The sequence below is a fragment of the Lupinus angustifolius genome, chromosome LG16 (genome assembly GCF_001865875.1).
Source record: "Lupinus angustifolius cultivar Tanjil chromosome LG16, LupAngTanjil_v1.0, whole genome shotgun sequence".
In the NCBI taxonomy this organism is placed as follows: domain Eukaryota; kingdom Viridiplantae; phylum Streptophyta; class Magnoliopsida; order Fabales; family Fabaceae; genus Lupinus; species Lupinus angustifolius.
In genome coordinates, this window is record NC_032024.1 from 18,275,036 (window position 1) to 18,293,808 (window position 18,773).

At 33.1% G+C, this 18,773-nt stretch overlaps 3 protein-coding genes across 5 annotated transcripts; 1 reads left to right on the top strand and 2 right to left on the bottom strand.

The window, feature by feature from the left end:
* LOC109330175 (la-related protein 6B) lies at nt 719–6,011 on the bottom strand. Of its 2 annotated transcripts, none has more exons than XM_019564241.1 (10): nt 5,633–6,011; nt 4,766–4,847; nt 4,223–4,317; nt 4,014–4,085; nt 3,704–3,783; nt 3,485–3,584; nt 2,396–2,443; nt 2,222–2,290; nt 1,675–1,827; nt 719–1,203 (listed from the first exon to the last, which is right to left on the bottom strand). In XM_019564241.1, exons 1-10 carry the CDS (start codon nt 5,957–5,959, stop codon nt 967–969), a joined length of 1,263 nt encoding a protein of 420 aa, XP_019419786.1. In that variant the 5' UTR covers nt 5,960–6,011; the 3' UTR covers nt 719–966. The 2 variants fall into 2 exon arrangements, with proteins under 2 accessions (XP_019419786.1, XP_019419785.1); XM_019564240.1 differs by having other exon boundaries at nt 3,485–3,587.
* On the bottom strand, nt 9,011–11,761 carry LOC109329399. The gene is made up of 4 exons (XM_019563063.1): nt 11,111–11,761; nt 9,735–10,905; nt 9,300–9,383; nt 9,011–9,219 (listed from the first exon to the last, which is right to left on the bottom strand). The coding sequence occupies exons 1-4, from the start codon at nt 11,759–11,761 to the stop codon at nt 9,155–9,157; spliced, it is 1,971 nt and encodes a 656-aa protein (XP_019418608.1). The 3' UTR covers nt 9,011–9,154.
* On the top strand, nt 14,943–18,393 carry LOC109330094 (40S ribosomal protein SA-like). Of its 2 annotated transcripts, none has more exons than XM_019564117.1 (5): nt 14,943–15,153; nt 15,871–16,133; nt 16,774–16,971; nt 17,275–17,506; nt 18,159–18,393. In XM_019564117.1, the coding sequence occupies exons 1-5, from the start codon at nt 15,006–15,008 to the stop codon at nt 18,239–18,241; spliced, it is 924 nt and encodes a 307-aa protein (XP_019419662.1). In that variant the 5' UTR covers nt 14,943–15,005; the 3' UTR covers nt 18,242–18,393. The 2 variants fall into 2 exon arrangements, with proteins under 2 accessions (XP_019419662.1, XP_019419663.1); XM_019564118.1 differs by having other exon boundaries at nt 14,945–15,153; nt 17,275–17,502; nt 18,158–18,393.

The window sequence follows — 18,773 nt, forward strand, 5'->3', positions numbered from 1 at the left end:
CATGATGGGATATATACATAAAATTATAGTTACTTAATGGAGAGTTTAACTACCTATTTTCAGCGGTACTATTTAAGCATGGGGTTTGGGAAAAGGGACCACCTCACATGTCCCAAAATTTGTATCACTTCATATACTATATGTTTTTCGAGTACACATCTGCTATCCCACATTTTGTATCACTCTATATCTCATGAGTTTATGATTGATCAGAAAAAACATATTTAAGTTAAAATTTAATTATTAGATATTTTTCTAACCAATCATAAACTCATGTTTCATGGAGAGTACATGGAATGACATAAAATGTGGGACAACAGACGTACTTTCATGTTTTTCACTAATCATAAAAGTAAAATATGAAGTAAATATATATTAACTTTATACTTTCCTACCAATGAGAAACACACAGTACATAAAATGATACAAATTTTGGGACAAAAGATGCTCTCTAATATGGAAATATGATATATAAACCCTTTTATAAATAAAGAAAAGCAAAACTTGAAGTGATTAGAAGAAAATGGATACTCAGATTCAGAATGTTTTATTTCACAAGGGTATCTTTTCACCTATATTATTGAAGACTAATTCCTACAACACAAAAATCATGACAATGAATTTTATAAAGTCTTTTAATCATGTTTACAATAGTTTAGAATCAATTTATCAATATCTTAACTCCTCAAATTGATTTTTTTAAGAAAAAAACATTTGAACAAAAAAGAAACCAAATATAATAAACTAGTACTACTTGGCAATTCAGCTACTCCTAGTACTCCACAAATTATCCATTCTTCCCCTGCACTATAATAAACTCCCTACAAGGACAATCACAAGTTCTTTATGATATATTAAAAAAGGCGACTCAGTGCATCAGACTCTTATCTAGTGAGTCCGGCTTTACCACACAGGCAGAGAGGTTGTTTTGTTTATGTATGTATCGATTAAATAAAGGAAACAATATTAAGCTATATTATTAACAAGAGCTACATTAGGCTTCCCTCTACCCATTGAAAATCCTCTAGTACCATCTGGCATACGTGGACCAGGAGGAGGTGTTGAATTATTGGAAGGTTGTGGTGTTCCTATGTGAATGTGATGACCATGATGGTGATGCCCTCTACCACGACCCTTACCTTTGCCCCTGTTACGTCCTTTCTTAGGACCATTATTATCCTTCTCATAACCATGCTCTTCTACCTGCCAGATTACAACACAAGTTAATCATCATTTTAGTCCCTTCAATTTGGCATCATCAAGTTATAAATGTTATCCTAAAATACCAACGAGTCGTTGGTCTAGTAGAGTAAGGCCTTGTTGGATCCCCATAAAGACCATAAGGTCAATGATTTGATTCCTGGGAGGGTCAACCATGCACCCCAAAAAGGATTAGTTCTTTACCTACAAGGTGAGAAGATACCCTTGGTAGTACCAAAAAGATGGATACTGAAATGTCATTGTATGATTATTTGCATGCAACAAAACTCTTCTCTCTATACCAAAGGGGCATTTGGATTTGGAAGAGCTTATTTGGGTTTATGGGAACTTATGGAACTAGCTTTCTATAAGCTCTTCTTAGCTCATTTCAATAAGAAGCTTATGAAAATAAGCTATTTTTAGCTGATTTCGATTATGACACACCCTCGGTGAATCAAATAAGGAAGCACTTACCACATGTTCATGCAGTTGAGTATCAGGAAAGGGAGCATCTTCAATTTGTTTCTCATTTGTCTGCTGCTGCTGCTCAGGCACAGAAGTATAGTCCTCTTCACCGTTAAATTCAACATCAAGTCCCTTCTTTGCCCGACCTGGACCATGTTTTGACTGGAAATACAATATGAATAACATAATATATCAAAACCTACATAAATTAAAACCCGACATTTTTTGTTATTCAAAAAAGTAAAACAGAAGAAAAATATGCAGCTGGCGTTAACAAACTTGTGGAACACTGATCGAAGCATTTGCGAGATCATTCTTAGGACTTTTTTCAATGTTCTATTCCAGTTAAGTTTAAAAGCCTTCAGTATATGTTTCTTATTTTTTAGACAAGGTCATAAGAGCAGTGATTGTTATTGGCAAAAACAAAAGGTTCAAAATTTTATCAATTAATCATAAGAGCTGAACTTAACTTTCAGTAAAATAGTTGTATAAACAAAAAATTATAGAAGGAACACTTGCATACATGAAATAAAGGAAATAATTTATTAACATATACCGTGCGTCTAAGCATTAGACGAAGTCGCAGGCCACTCCGCCAGTTTCCCTCATCATTCAGCTCAGCAACCTGCCAATGGTTCTCAATCTTATCGCTATATGGCCAAAACAATTCAGTTGAAAAAAGTAAACTAAAACAATTCCCTGCAAACTCAGCAAAGCCGATGGTACTTACAGCTCTCTCAGCCAGCTCAACAGATTCATATTCAACAAATGCATGCAACTGGAACAAAAAAGTTCTATTAGATAATAGATTCATTAAATTACCTTCTCTTCATTAATGCTCTAAAAGAAAATAGAGAAAGAGCATAAGTTCATATCCAACATTAAATGTCAATAACATGTGGCCTTGTTTATCTATACTTCAAAATTCAAATCATAGAACAGCGACACAAATCTTGGGAGAACCACACCACAAATGCTAGCCGTTGAGGTTCAAGAGCAGTCAAAGCACAATGCCATATAAACCACATACCGGAATCCCATACTTCCAACATGAGACTCAAGTTTCATACCTTGCAGCTGGATCCTAACATCCTACCATGCTCCACAGCACTGGAGCCCCATGCGGGCTGGCTATGCACTAGCCCTTTGACTAGTACTGGGTGAACACGGGAATATTGGGGATGACACTCGTTTGCAGCCAAGATACATGGTGGGAAGTTCTAATACCAATTGACATAAGCCTTGGGAGAACCATACCACAAGAGCTGGCCATTTTAGTTAGTAGTCCAAACATATATACCTCATACCGGAATCTAATACTTTCAATGTGGGACTTAAGTCCCATACTTCACAACTAGAAAAACAAATGATTAAGACTAAGAACAAAACAGAAAAACATAGCCTGAAATCTTATTACTGATGTGCAACAATCTCATGGAGACCAAAACTGAGACACACCTAGCACACCCCAGTAATTAGGAAATCATATGCCACACCTACAAGCTATCGAAGTGCTATCTTATATAGGCAACAACTAAATTACCTCTAGATAACTCAAACAAAAACTAATAAGCATATTTAAATAGCTCTGTTCTATATATGACATCATGAGGCAGGCCTCAACAATCTATTGAAGAAATGTTGGAACTTGGAAAGCATTCTATGGAGTGCAATTAAATAGTTCATCATTTCACCACCAGAATCGAAACTGGTGGATATGTTGGACACCCACACACCAAAAAAATAATGGGAACAAAATAAATGGTTACTCTAACATAGAATCTGTAGCACACCAATTCAAGTATGCAAGTATGTCTACCTTGCTATATAAAGGCATGCCATCAGCTTTTCCCCCTCTTGAAGCTGAAGAAGTCCCACTACTAGAGTGTTGAGGTGGACAAGTACGAATAGTCTTCACACTGCTGAATAAAATGAAAGGTAACTGGAATTTGAAGTTTAACTGAAAATGTCTATCTTAAAAAGATAAAAGGGAAAAAAATCTATGACAAGAACCATGTAGTGGAAGCTACAATAGTACCTCCCAACAACAGAGAAAACCTTCATAAGATTCTGATGGCAATGATCCTCGGGCAAGTTTTCAGCAATAACAATGCGAGACTACACAAAAGAAATGCTAGTTGTGAAAGAGAGAAGAACATACACTAAAGAGCTACCAACATTAACAGCAATATTACATCATGACTTAAATATTGGGAAGAAGAATACATGTCAAGCAGCTCACCAAGATGCAATCTATTGATTGTTGTAAAGGAAACCAAATGCAGCATTAATAAATTGTCTCACAACCTAAAGCCAGTAACAAATTGTAGTAAAAATGTAAAAATTACTTGTAGCTCTTCTAAATCAGACTCAGTCAGCGGATACTGGCGTTTGACTTTCTTTCCATCTTCACTAACTACCTGGAGAATTCAGCAATGATGTACGTTTAAAAACAATAAAATTGTGTGTGTGTGTATGGGAGGGGGGTCAGTACAAGAGTGAAAGAGAAGTTGAAGGATAATGTTAGTTCATGGAACAAGAAACTGGACAAACTTACAAGCTTTGATGAGCTCCTCAAAACAGTTGCTAATTGGGAATGACTAGTTATTAGGGCCTTAATCTTCTTGAAAGATGCAACAACAGATATAGGCACTATATAATTTTAGAAAGAAAAGCATTAGAAATACAACAACCAAGACTTGGTGCCACTAGGTGGAGTAGGCAACATGAATAAACTCATGCCATGATACTCTATCATATAATTTTAGAAAGAAAAACATTAGAAATAATACAAAGTAACATGCCATATCAAAACTGAAACCAAGTACCATCCTACAGAAACAAGAATTCAAAACACGTCTTTGAATAGAAATTCCACCATCATGTTCTTCCCTTAAAATGAAGAAATAGGGGATACCAAATAGGAAGTAGAATGAAATGCTTGTGCCCAAGGTGATTTAGTTAGTCATATGGCAACAGCAATAACAATCTAGCCATTTCCTATCTGTCTTAGTCAACAGTATACATTCAGGCATTCAGCTATACTACTTACTAAACCATATATATGGTAAAAAAGAGCGAAACTGAAAATATATCTTACCAAAACCTTCAGGATCTTTGCTGATGAACTTCATCAGGTGATCAGTAGTAGCTAAGTTTAAATCACTGAAATAATACTCCACCTATACATTATTATATAAACAATTCCAATCAAAACCCTAGTCAAGTTGTGATGCATGAAGTAGAAAAAACAAAACAAAATGTAAAAAAGATGCAACTTAGAAAAGTTTTGATGATATGCATAAAGATGAGATTTTCTATTTTGTGGCCTGGATACATGTTTAAGATTAAAAAAACAAGTTTTAAAAGGAAAACCAAATATATGACATCCCAAAGATAAGGAATACAGCATTTCCTCATGAGAACTTGCATTCTTTAGGATTCTTAAAATATGCTCACAGGCACAGTAGACAAACCCAATAAAGATATGTCACAAATATATAAACTTGGCTCAATTAATATCCATTCTCAATTTCCATCCCTCAGCTTCTATACTTCCACAGTGTCTACAAGAGCTTATTTAATATTTAGGTTTATGATAACTTATTAGGGTTTATGAAAACAACTTATGATTTTTTTTCTTTTTTTAATGCAAAATAGCTTTTATGATCTTCATATAAGCTGATCTGAACTTATTTCAATATGCTTCTCAGATAAACTTAAGAAAAATAATAATCCCTTTTTAGCTTACTTCACAATATCTTATTGAATAATCACTTAACTAAGCTGTTTATGCTAACAAAGATTACTTATAACCTAATTTTAACTTATTTCCATAAACTTGGCAGATAAAGTTATGAAAAACAATAAGTGAATGCTTAATTAAGCTATAAATTACAAATTAAAAAAGGTAAAATTAAAAAAAAAAACTAAAATTGGGGAAATTGAAACATAGATAAACAAATACCTGATTCAAAATCTTCTGATTCGCTTCATCAAAATGCTTAGTTTTGGAAGATGTAGCAACAGAACCATGATCTACCTGTTCAACTTGTTGATGATTAGAAGAACGATGAAACTGAACCGAACCATGATGATGATGACGTTGTTGTTGTTGATGATGATTCTGAACCGGAACCGGTTCGAGTCGCTGAACCGGTTCGAGTGATTGAACCGGTTGATAAAGATGAAGAAGGTTAGGTCTTGGAGTAGGAACAAATTCAGGAGCTTGTGCGTTGAGGCGGCTAAACGAAACGTTTCTTGAATCTGATTTTGTTTCTGAAGACAGTGCCATTTTCTTCTTTTCAACGGAGAATAATCGATTCTCAAAAAAATCAGAGATTGTCAATTATCACTTATTTATAGGAGATAGAGACAAATTATAGAAGAAGATAACTTCATCCATCACTTTTTTTATTTATTTACAAGCCCATTCAATAGGGTTGAGCCCATTTGATAAGTGGGTGGGTTTAGATTCTTAAAATCTCTCGTGAATCACGATCACGTGCTAGTGATTATGATTGGTTGAAAAGATGTATTTAAAGTAAAATTTTAATAATTAATCATTTTCTGATCAATCACAAGCATCGGCACATGGATTGGTACATTGTTTTGATAAGGGGTGGATTTAGATTCTTAAAATCTCTCGTGAATTGGGACCACACCTGTTGTCTCACGATCTGTGTCATTTCACGTGCTAGTGATTATGATTGGTTGAAAAAATGTATTTAAAGTAAAATTTTATTAATTGATTATTTTTCTGACCAATCATAAACAACGACACATGAAGTGATATATTATTTTTGGACATCATATGTCTCCCTCGTGAATAGATCGTGATATACCTTGATTTGTTTTGGTCGTTTGGTGGGTGTCTGAACGTGTTGGATCGAGTGGACTCACCCAAAAATGGTAAGGAAATATAATTGATAGTACAAAAAATAGTTAATTTAGTTTAGGTTGTATTTTTCTATTTATTTGCATTTTCTAATGTCAATGTTAATTAATAAATAATTATTTATTGTTGTAGAGTCATTACTCTGAAGATCAATATTCTTCCACAGGCTTTGATCTTAACTTATAGATATTAAGACATTTTTCTAACACTTTTTTTTGTGGGGCTTTCATCATACAAATTTTATTATTTGTATTTATGTACAATGATATACACCATAATAAACTACTTTTATTTGTATATATAATAAGCTAGTTTTACTAATAAAGATTGAATATTGATTTTTTGGTATTACCAATGGTATCATTTACCATTTTTTGGTAAATAATTGATTTTTTTGGGATTTATGATTGTCCCTCCTAACAAATATCGCTCTTAGGAATCAAATTTTCGATCTCGGAGATCGAGTGAGACCTTACACCACTAAATCAATACATGATAGTAGAAGGAAGACAAATTGATTTCATAAAATCCCAAGTAGTTATACACTTGGATTTATTATTTTTTGTTAATGCTACCTTTGGTTGTAATAAGATTGAAATGTTTATTTTTTTTAGTTAAGTAACGTTATTATTAGTGTCATAGAAATGTTTTTCTTTCTGTAATTCCAATGATATCCCCTCACCTTACGGTAACCAATTAAGCTCTTTCGGAATTCGTGGCTACTCTTTCAACAAGTGTCACTTCCAGAAATCAAAATCTTGACAATATAGTCATCATTCAGATCTAACAGGACCTTATATCATTATATCAATATCTTGTTGGTGTTGGGGAAATGTTTTACATACAAACCAAAGTGAACTAAGAGATCTAAAGCACGTGTGAGGCTCTTATCGTGTAACATTATTCAATTAAGTTTTATGGGACTTAACGAAATATATTATCTTACACTTTTTTTAGTTATGAACGAGACATTGATTTAATGACATAAAGTTACATTAGATCTCGATCTACATGTATTATATTTTTATAAGGGAATAATGAGATATTGATCTAGTGGTGTAACACTAAATTGGTGGAGAGTAATGGTACTCAACATATGCAATTGAATCCAGTCTTAGAAACCAACAAGTATTGGTTTAGTGGTTTATAGACTCCATTAGATTCTCAGAATGACTAAAAAGTTAATAATTCGATTTCTAGGAACGACACAGAGACTGTCACACATTCTGAAAGAGATTAGTTCTTTACCTAAATGGGATGAGGGGACACACTTGTTATTACCCAACAAAAATTCAGCCTTAGAAATTGGGACAGTATCTTTATTTATAAGGGTCCAAGAATTGGTGCTAAGAGTGTATAATTCTGCAGAGGGAGAGATTTTCAGATTCTCACCAATGTAGTTATTGAGAACCTTGAGGACATTAGTAAGTTATAAATTTCGGGATGCGTGATTGTCCCCAATAAGTGTCGCTCATAGGAATCGAACATTTGACATTTTAGTTTTTTTGGAAATCTAAACCTTAAACCACTAAATCAACACCTTATTGCTACGACACAACATAATGACTATGCAGGATCAACTACCAATTCTATTTACTTCTATCAATTGTTTGAATAATTACAATTTAAAATCAGTACAAATATAACCATAAACATTAATAACGAAGATTACACAACTTTTTTTTGGTATAACTAATAGTATCTCTCACCTTATGTCTAAGGAACCAATCCCTTTCACGATATATGGTTGTCTCTCCAACAAGTATCACTCTCAGGAATCGAAACCTTGACCTTTTGGCCTTACACGACTACACCAAAACTTTGTTAATTTTTTTTTCCAAGATCATACAACTAAGAGTACAATGATGTTCCATCAGCAAAGGATAATTACATTGATGTAACCAAAGGTAAGAAGCAAATAATTCTTATTCTTTCATAATGGAACAAGAGAATAATGATATTTTTACATGTATTATTACTCACTCAACAATCACATAACTCGACCCATAGTAGTTAAGTTCGCGATTTAACCATCGTAGTTAAGATTGTGATATAACTGCAATAACTCGATGTGACAGGAGTTTATGTCTGATATACATCACAATACTAAATCAAAATAAAAAGGTAAAAGATAATGCATATCACAATGACATTGCACCAATATGAAATGAAACTCTTCATTGAATGTAGGATGCATCAATCATATTTCAATACAACTATCATCTATAACTAACTAAATGGCATGTAGGAAAAGTCTAGTGAATTCAAGAAATCACTACATCAGAGTTATTATAGCGCTTTCGTGCACTTTCTGTTTGACCGTAGTAGTATATTATCATCGATAATCGCGCTTCTCAAACGTTGTTGTATTGAATATATACCACAACACATCACACAAGAAACACTGTCATATAGTGCATAAATACAATAGGGCATCGTCCACAAAGCTCTGTCGTATAGGTCAATCATATATATTTTATATTGGTCATTGTATCACCCCTACCTCTAATTTTTGTGTCATGTTTAATCTTGTCCTTTACACTCTACTATTGAAAATGATCCACATTACTTGCCAGACACGCTATGCGACATTTATCCGGTCTTCGTATCACAACCCTTGCTTCGGAAAGACGAGAGCGAGAAACATGATCGTGGAGCTGCACAAATTGAAGTCAGATACTTGTAGTTACGCCGAAAGTGTATGACAAAACCGACTTAGAATAACATTAGGCCTCACCCTTTAATGAACTTCCGGATATATGATCATCCCTTAATTTAAAGTTAGCAGGAGGTGCAGGGATAGAACTTCTCAAGGATTGGACTGCAAGAATTCGGAATGAACTTAATCGGTTGAAATTTGTTCGTAACTTTTTTTTCCACTTCCAAAAAAAAGCGAAAGATCAAGCATGAAAACATGAATATGTGCAGCCGAAAAAAGGCAATAGCTGAAAGCAATGCAAAGCATGATCATGCTAATTTACCAATATCAGTATCTATTGAAGGATATTGTGTTATCAAAGAATGAAATCTAAGACAGAAAGAGTGAGAAAAGAGTCCAATTCATAATAGAAAAATGATAAAGGAAAATGGCGAAACGAGTCGAAGTTAAATCGTTGAGCAGTTATCGAGATATTGCTCAATAGTAAGGGATTAGTGAGAAGAATTATGTTACCTTGTTCATTTAACAGTTCATTTTCATTGAAGCTGTTATCAGAAGGATGAGCATGAGAAAATCTGATTGTTGATTTCCTTAAGTCTTCTGATGACCGGTTAGCTAGATCTCGGCGATCTTCCGTTTTATCATCTCCTTCAATCAAACTCTCTGATGCGCGATTTTTCCTACCAAACTTCAGCAGCCGCTTGAAACCTTTCGCGACATCCTTACAAGGTTGACTAATGGATGAATTAACAACAATAACTTTTTTTTGAGCACTTCCACTTTTTTTCTTCATTTGAGCCGTGGCATCGGTCTCGCCCTGGATAAGGGAACGAGAATTCCGAGACACGGGGCTACCACTTGGAGAATCTACAGAAGCATCAATATCAGAGGATTCATTCGGGTAAGAAAAGGAATGCTGCATATGTGAATTCCATAACACAGGGCTTTCAACCGGCGACTCGTGCATAACATTAGGCATTTCAGCTACTAAAGCATGTTCTACTTGAGAAAGAGATCTTGTAGAATCACCGATTTCGGAACCAGAATTAACAGATTTCTCACAATCTTGGCTCAGCCTCACCATTCCATTATTAGTGTAAACATGATCTACTATAGCAAAAGTTTCAATCTCTTCTTTCTGTTCCTCTTTCGCTATATCAAGAGAATCTTCCACATCGAGTTCAAGCTCATCAAATTCTTCATTTTCCTTGGTACTAGATATCATCCTGGTAGCACCGCCACTAGCATCCGGGCCTAGACTATAACCTTTTTCGGCGAACGGCCTTCGCGACCGATCATAATGGTTCAGATCAGTCTGCTCCATGTCAAATTTCAATGGAGCCAAATCATAAAACTCTGCAGGATTAGCAGAAGTACTTTTTCGTAAAGATTGAGTTCGCTTCTGCTTCACTTCCTTGATACCTTCCATCCCTTCAAGAGTGCTTCTGCTACGAGCATAGTTTCGCAACCGATATTGGTTCGTTTTACTCATTCCGAAAGAAGGCTTTGTTGTGCTAGATGTGGCTGCAGACACTTGTTTGTTAGGCAAATTCTTCTTGCTTTGCCTTGCAGCACAATCTCCGAAAGTTGATTCACTAACTATGCTATCTTGTTCATAAATCTTTTCTTCCAACAACTCAGAAACATCACCAACATCTTCATTCTGAATAGAATCTATTCGATACTACAGAAAAAACATGGATTAATATCAGAACAAAAAAGGATGTCGTTTTGTCAAGGTTTTAAATCTGGGTCCACGAGCGAGCGCTATAGACAGACGCCAATACGTTAAAGTTTTGGTATCGCGGCTGCAATCTAAAACCGTTGAAACAAAAGAATTGCATTCAATCATTCATCACAAAAACACCATGACACAAATAAAGAAATACCTGTTCTCTCTTAACAAATGATTTGAGAGATGTAAACTTGTGAGCATGATAAGAACATGAAAACTTTTCTTTCATCTCAGCACTATTCTGATCAAAACTATCTTGCATGGCTTTCATTCTAGCTTCTTTTTCTTCTCTCTTCATACTCCAATCTTCTCTAAGTTTAGCATCTCTTTTCTTCATATACTTATCATAATATTTTCCTCTACAATCATCACCATAATAATCATCATCATCACCATTAACATTAACAAATGAAATAGCATCAATTCTCCTTACAGAACCATTGATTCGTAGTTTATGATCTGCAAAAAGCTTTTCAAGTTCATCAACCTTCATTTTGAGATCATCATGGTTTCCCTTATAGTGCTTTCTTGATGAAACAACTTTAGAAGTTTCCAAAACTTGTTCATGGTTAAGAGGTTGAGATTTTGGGTAATTCATTATGAGAAATTCAGAATCTTCATCATTAACATGGAACTTGTTAGAGAATATATAATCATTGTTAACATGAATAGATAGAGATTGAGATGAATGAACAACCCCATGATTTTTCATTGCACCATAATCATCCTTTTTCATAATAAAGGATATCACATCATCTTCTTCCTCATTTGTCAATGATATATGTTTACACTTTAAACCCACCATTAATATGAAAACTTTATGTCATTTACATGAAGGATATAAGATAATGAGATCATAGTTATCTAATACACGATATCGGTATCTGGGTAGGTACCGTCATTCTTTCTATATTGATTTTACGAGATTTTCTTTATAAACAATATGGTACGTGGTATAAAATAAGATGAATTCGGCGACAAGTAGGGTAAATAAGAGAATTATATAACTATGATCGAAAAAATGTTCCATTTTGGCATCCCTTTTCCTAGTATATTAGAAGACAACCTTTGCAAATCAAAAACAGGTTTGGCCGTTTTTTTATTATTGTTATGGTTGTTCTCATCTTCTGTTTCCATATTTGTTTGTTTTGTTGGTGTTTTTGGTGTATTTTTTTTGTTTATCTCGCACTTGAGTCAATTCTGTCTGAGTCGGACACATCCGCATATATTTGGACTAACTCTCCTACTAGATATTTTTATTAACAAGATTAGAACCCTAAGGTTAATTAAACATGTACTACTTGAGGTGATTGGACCTGGTAATGTCCTCTTTATGGGGTCCTCAATGGAAATGTATGAACCTACCCTCCTACTGCTTTCTTCTTCTTCTTCCATGCCCTCTAACTACCCTTCTATTTTCATGCATTCTGAGCTGTATATGATACACACGAAAAGGAAAAAAATGCATGCATCATTATCTAATATATTTATTTTTAATTATCATTGATTTTTTAAATATAAATAATACAAATGAATTCTGAACAATTTACTAAATGTATATAAATTTTTACATACCTTTTATATATATATATATATATATATTACTTGCTCCAATGCACCCGACACAAAGATTCCATTTTCACAAAGAGAGAAAAAATGTATAATTATATATATCGAGTGTGTAAGATATTTGTACACTGTCACTGTATTATTTACTATTCATTTTTACTTTTTTATCAATTTTAAATAAAAGTAATATAAATAAATAATGAATGATAACTGACTGTGTATAAATATTTAAATGTGATTGCATATGATCTTTTACAAATCCAAAGTCTATGTATAATTAATATATTTTTTTAGATAAGTTGTCTAACTTTGAGTGTTGAAATAACACTGCTGTATTTATTATTTTTAAAGTTGTGAAATGCTTATTTTTTCAAGATATCATTATCGTATATATAGTATAATTCAATGGTGGACACGCATTATAAAGCAATGTGTCATCACATTTCATGAATTAGACAAAGTTTTATAATCAATCAAAACACTATATATTTAATCATAGGATACATCTCATTTTCTCACTTATAGGAAGAAATGCAAGTTTTTTTCAAATATCATTAAATATTCATGTCTTAAAATATCATTAAATATTGATGTCTTAAAATATCATTAAACTTATGTATAAAATTTCTTTACGTGGAACGTGCATAACAAATAAACTAATTCAATATAAAACTTTATGCAAAAAAATATATATATACGTTAGGTGGAAGTTGAAGGGAACACATATGTTGTATCACAAAGTGTGTCACTCTATGTACTACTGATTATGATTGATTTTAAAAATATATTTAAATTAAAATTTTAATAATTAATTATTTTTCTGACCAATCAAAAACCGTAACATATTAAGTGGTATATTTTTATGGGACAATAGATATCTATCCGAAGTTGAAGAATTGGCAACAGAAAATGCCCTTCTAACTGCTACACCTTTCATAGAATGACATTTCATGCAATTTATATTTGTCAATTTTGCTATCTACCCTATACCAACTTCTTCATTTTTTTCTAATATGTCTCTTCTCATCTTACCATTAATTTTATTAACATTAACATTATGGTAAGCCATAACATATATCATTTGATCATGGAAATAATAAGATTAGAAACTTAAGTTAAGATAGGAATTATAATAATGGGAGTTTCGCCTAAACGAGATGATTATAGTTTTTTGTTCACGACTTAAATTTGTATTTTCTAATGATAAGGAGTATTTTATATGTTATTTATGGATTTCACCACATCGAGTGACATAAAAAGGGTTGGGATGTGTTATGTTAGATTAGGCATCAAATCTTTGTTTCATCCAATCGAATACACCACTTTATCTCTTCGAAATCACTCGAATCACATTGAAAAATAAAGTTTTTTTGATATAATATTGAATTCAAACATGAAAAAATAAGAAAATATATTTTTGGATAGCTTCACCTATTAATGTTCTCTAGCATTGATAATGGTCTTAATTGTAATATTTTGGTGATTTATCTTCCTAACTATTAGTTTATTGTTAGCTTTTACACTACTTTGATTATAATTTATTTAGCTAATTAAGCATTTGTTTTGGTGAATAAAAATAGTAATAAGATTATTTAAGGGTCTTAATGTAAAGAAAATAAAATTTTGAAAATAATAATTTTCGAGGACAAGAATAATGACAAGGCATCCATCTCAATATTTTGGCATCTCATAAACAATGTTAAATCTAAATTTTGAGAGACCAAAATATTGATATCGGGAAGATCAAATACATAAATATTATATATTTTTTATACTTCTAAAATATAGAACATAACCTACAATTAAATGTCACATTTTGTTATAATAAATAGTATAAATAAAAGTATTTACTATCTTATTTATTAATTCTTCAACAATAATATTATAATATATATAATTGGTAAGAATACTCTTATAAATTATACAACAATTTTGTTTGAATTCCATTTTCTTAGAAATTAACCTATATGCATCACTATAATAAATATAAAAAGGAAGAAAACTACATATTTCACATCTTATTATTAATTTTAGGGAAATCAATAATATAAACTAATGAGTAAATCTAAATCATTGAATTTTTCTAGAATTGATGGCGAAGACGTGAATTAAGTTTTTCAAATTTACTGTTGGAGTAAGTGAATTCTTTCTTAGTATAAAAACTAAAAGTACAAGCCACAAGGGAATATTTTCTTGGTTTCCCACATACATTGCACTCAAGATAATCTTGTCCGAGTCAGGAACATCCACATATATGTAGGACTAACTCTACGATATTTTTTTCATACACAAGACTCGAACCCGAGATCTTGTTTAAGGAGAATCAAGCATGTAACGATTTTTGTTTGGGCCTGGGCCAACAAAAAAATAAAGGGGCTTATCTCGTATATATAATAACTTAGCAAATTTATTTAAATATTAGAAAACGAAACGAAACCTAGTTTGGATAGTGATTCATCATCCATAATCGCAGTTGAATCATGGCAGCCGCCGCCACCGTTGCTCCGCCGCGCCAACTGTCGCAGAAGGAGGCTGACATCCAATTGATGTTAGCGGCCGAAGTCCATTTGGGAACCAAAAACTGTGATTTCCAAATGGAACGTTACATCTTCAAGCGCCGAAACGATGGTTTCTCTCTCTCTCTCTCTATATATATATATATTCCTTTTTGTGTATATTTGTTTTAAAATTTGATTATTGCTGTTTATTTTTATTGTAAGTGATTTTGTTGCAATTTAAGTGTACGGACCAAATTTGAAAGTTGTTCTCATTTTCACTTTTAGTCCAATGTTGTGAGGACATGACCGGACTGACCTGTTGGACCAGCATTGACTGGACTTGAAAACGACTTTAGTTTACTCTCTTAACTGAATAAGAGGTCTTTTGAACCGGAAATTCTGGTCTGATAGTGTTAAATTCGGTTAAACCGAGAATAACCGAAAGTGAACCAGAAAGTGTCCACTTAAAAACAAGCGGACCACTACTCTACTGTTTTGTTTTATCCCGCTCCAAAAATGTCGGAGAGATTACTTCAATATAATTATATATTTATATTTATACATAATTATTAATTATATAAAATTTTGTATTTATAGATAATTATTAATTGTTTATGAAATTAGTTGGTCCGATTGGACGGTTTAACCATTTAAATGTGATCCATATGTCATACTCCTATGATGTCATACTCGGGTTTCACTATATTGCTTTATACATATGTCAAAATTTAATTTTCAACTTATAGGGATCATAATTGTATAGATTAATTTTGATAGTGTAGTATTGTTTATCATTGAACTGTTGGCAGGTTTATGATTTGTAGTTTTATTTTTGTTGATTATTCAGGTATTTATGTGATTAATCTCGGAAAGACATGGGAGAAGCTGTATCTGGCTGCTAGAGTGATTGTGGGGATTGAGAATCCGCAGGATATTATTGTTCAATCGGCCAGACCTTATGGACAGAGAGCAGTTCTCAAGTTTGCTCAGTACACTGGTGCCCATGCTATTGCTGGTAGGCACACTCCCGGTACATTTACTAATCAGCTCCAGACTTCATTCAGCGAGCCTCGCCTTCTCATTTTAACCGATCCACGAACTGATCATCAGGTAGGTACACTAAATTTGTCTATCTTAGAATTAGATCAAGTAAACAACAAAGCCTTACGCCCACTAGGTGGGGTTGACCTCTAAAGCATGATGGATACGTTGAACACTCACATGTCGGTGTCAAACACATATCCGAAATGGATACGGTAGGATTCGTGAAGGATACGTATCCTTAGATTATCCAAACGTAAATATAAATAAAATAAAAAATAAAGATGAAGATACATATCTGTTACGTTTTCAACGATAAATAGGATAAGATATGATACGTTTTATCAATTTTACTATATTTTCTAGTTTTGATATTTGAAATTTTGGAGGACAACGATTTGCAATTTTCCTTATATTTTCTAATATTATTATATTTTATGTATTTTTTTACTATTTTATACACATACTCCTAAATGTATCCTATCCTATATTTTAGAAAAAATATGTGTCGACGTATCAGATACGTATTGTATCCTATATTTTAGAAAAAATGTGTATCGGCATATCGGATATGTATCGTATCCGACACACGTATATGTATCCGTGCTTGTGGTTGGCTACATAGATCGAATGATCATATGTTAATATAGTTCTGTCATGTTTGCTTATTGCGCTGCCATTTTCTCATTGAACTGGTTTACTTTTGCAGCCTATTAAGGAAGCTGCTCTTGGAAATATTCCAACCATTGCATTTTGTGATACTGATTCACCGATGCGCTATGTTGACATTGGTATTCCTGCCAACAACAAGGGAAAACACAGCATTGGGGTTCTCTTTTGGCTTCTAGCAAGGATGGTATTGCAGATGCGTGGTACTATTCGCCCTGGCCTCAAATGGGATGTTATGGTAAAATGTTTCGCTTCATCTTGTTTTTATTTCATTCATACAGCAGATCTGGTCTCTCATATGTTAAAGGCCCGTAGATTAAAGTGTTGAAAACAGAGAACCAATAGGTTATATAAATTTTTCTGTGTTCCTTGGCATGACATATGTACAAAGGTAATATTTACGCACTTACTCGATGAATCCTATTTCAAATGTAAATATGAAACAAATTACGAAATAATAAGACATAACTCTTAATAAATCCTCTCAGATATTCTATTATGAGATGTAACAGGTGGGTTTCTTATGAGTTAACTTTTTCAGGTGGATTTGTTCTTCTATAGAGAACCTGAGGAGGCAAAGCAGCAAGATGAGGATGAAGTGATACCAGGCGCAGATTATGCTATTCAAGACTTCAATACAACCGCTATTGGTGGCATTGCTGCCGATGGCCAGTGGCCTACCGCAGTCGATTCATCATGGACTGACTCTGTTCATCAACCTATTCCTGCAGTTCCCGGTGCTGTTACATGGACTGCTGCCCCAGATGCTGCTGGTAAGAATTTTCTAATCTTTTTGTACTTGTTTCTAAACGTAGGTTAATCAATTAGTTGTTACCCATATAATCATATTTCTCAGTCTTGCAATTAAGTTGAGGGTTGATTGTATCGAGTTATGCTGTGGAAGGGGCTTTGGTCTCTTAAGCACATAGACATAGGCCTAAGTTTAGTCTCTGTATTCATGTATGGAAAAAGGTTTAAATACAGTTTTAGTCTATATATGATTTCTCACTACTTGTGGTTTTGGTCCCTATAGTTCAAAAGTTTTCTCCAGTCCTTACACTTTCAAAACCAAATAGGACTCCCTCCCATGAGTTTCAAAAGTATAAGGACCCAACACCAAACTTTTAAACTAGTAGGTCAAAAACCATAAATAACGAAAAATTATCGGGATTATAATTGTAGTTTGAAGGGGTTTTTCTCCATTTAGCTCGGCGCCAGGATGATAAAAAGCTTATTAACACCTCTCATTCTTTTTACTTTTTCAATATGAAAACTTTTGTGACACATAACCTGGAAGATTAGTCTTCACAAGAAACTGTTAAACTGATAAGAACAGAATCTTCTCTAATTTAGTTATAAATGACTATTTTTGTGTACCTTTAATTCAAACTATGTGTATTCACCACCATTCTTTTTTATTTGCAGGAGAATGGGGGGATTCTGTTGCACCTCCACAACAAATCCCTGCACCAGCAATTGAAAATGTCCAACCTTCTGGCTGGGAATGATTCACTGTTTAACTTTTTTTTTGATTCAATGATGTTATATCTATTTTGTTTCTATTTGTTAGTAAAGGATCTTATTAGTTTTGGTTTAGTGGCAGAAATATTGTTAATTAAGGACATGATATATTTTGCCAAAATTTTGAAATTTTCTTGCACTCATGATTTTTTACTCAACTTTTGTATTTGACATGTTGAGGATTGGTGATTTATTTTAAAATTTTACCATTATTTATTGACACTGTAAGAGAAGGGGTGAGTCATGGTTCATTACTCTTTACTAGTACCAAATAAGAGTTTATTCTTTTGATTATAATAAAATTACACTTTTTGCCGTAAAAATAACGGGAGAAGTATGCATTTGTATTTCCATTAATGTAAAGGATCATTGTTCATGAAATAATATATGATGTAGAATATGAGATCCCAAAAAAGCTCTAGTGTTAGTATTAGTGATACAAATATTTCATGCAAATAGCTAAACCTCTTAATAATTTAACCAACTAGCCATGGCTTTAGAATATTTATGAGTTGTTTT

Bases quoted from the DNA above. Each gene is read 5' to 3' on its own strand.
- LOC109330175 (XM_019564240.1), bottom strand. From the start codon at position 5,959: ATGGCACTGTCTTCAGAAACAAAATCAGATTCAAGAAACGTTTCGTTT. The intron at 4,086-4,222 runs GTAAGTTTGTCC...TGAATTCTCCAG, and splicing joins TGAGGAGCTCATCAAAGCTT to GTAGTTAGTGAAGATGGAAA. The intron at 2,444-3,484 runs GTAGACATACTT...TTTTTGTTCCAG, and splicing joins GCATGCCTTTATATAGCAAG to TTGCATGCATTTGTTGAATA.
- LOC109329399 (XM_019563063.1), bottom strand. From the start codon at position 11,761: ATGGTGGGTTTAAAGTGTAAACATATATCATTGACAAATGAGGAAGAA. The intron at 10,906-11,110 runs GTATTTCTTTAT...TTTTTTCTGTAG, and splicing joins CATTTGTTAAGAGAGAACAG to TATCGAATAGATTCTATTCA. The intron at 9,384-9,734 runs GTAACATAATTC...GAATTCTTGCAG, and splicing joins TGAACTGTTAAATGAACAAG to TCCAATCCTTGAGAAGTTCT.
- LOC109330094 (XM_019564117.1), top strand. From the start codon at position 15,006: ATGGCAGCCGCCGCCACCGTTGCTCCGCCGCGCCAACTGTCGCAGAAG. The intron at 16,972-17,274 runs GTAAAATGTTTC...TAACTTTTTCAG, and splicing joins GCCTCAAATGGGATGTTATG to GTGGATTTGTTCTTCTATAG. The intron at 17,507-18,158 runs GTAAGAATTTTC...TTTTATTTGCAG, and splicing joins TGCTGCCCCAGATGCTGCTG to GAGAATGGGGGGATTCTGTT.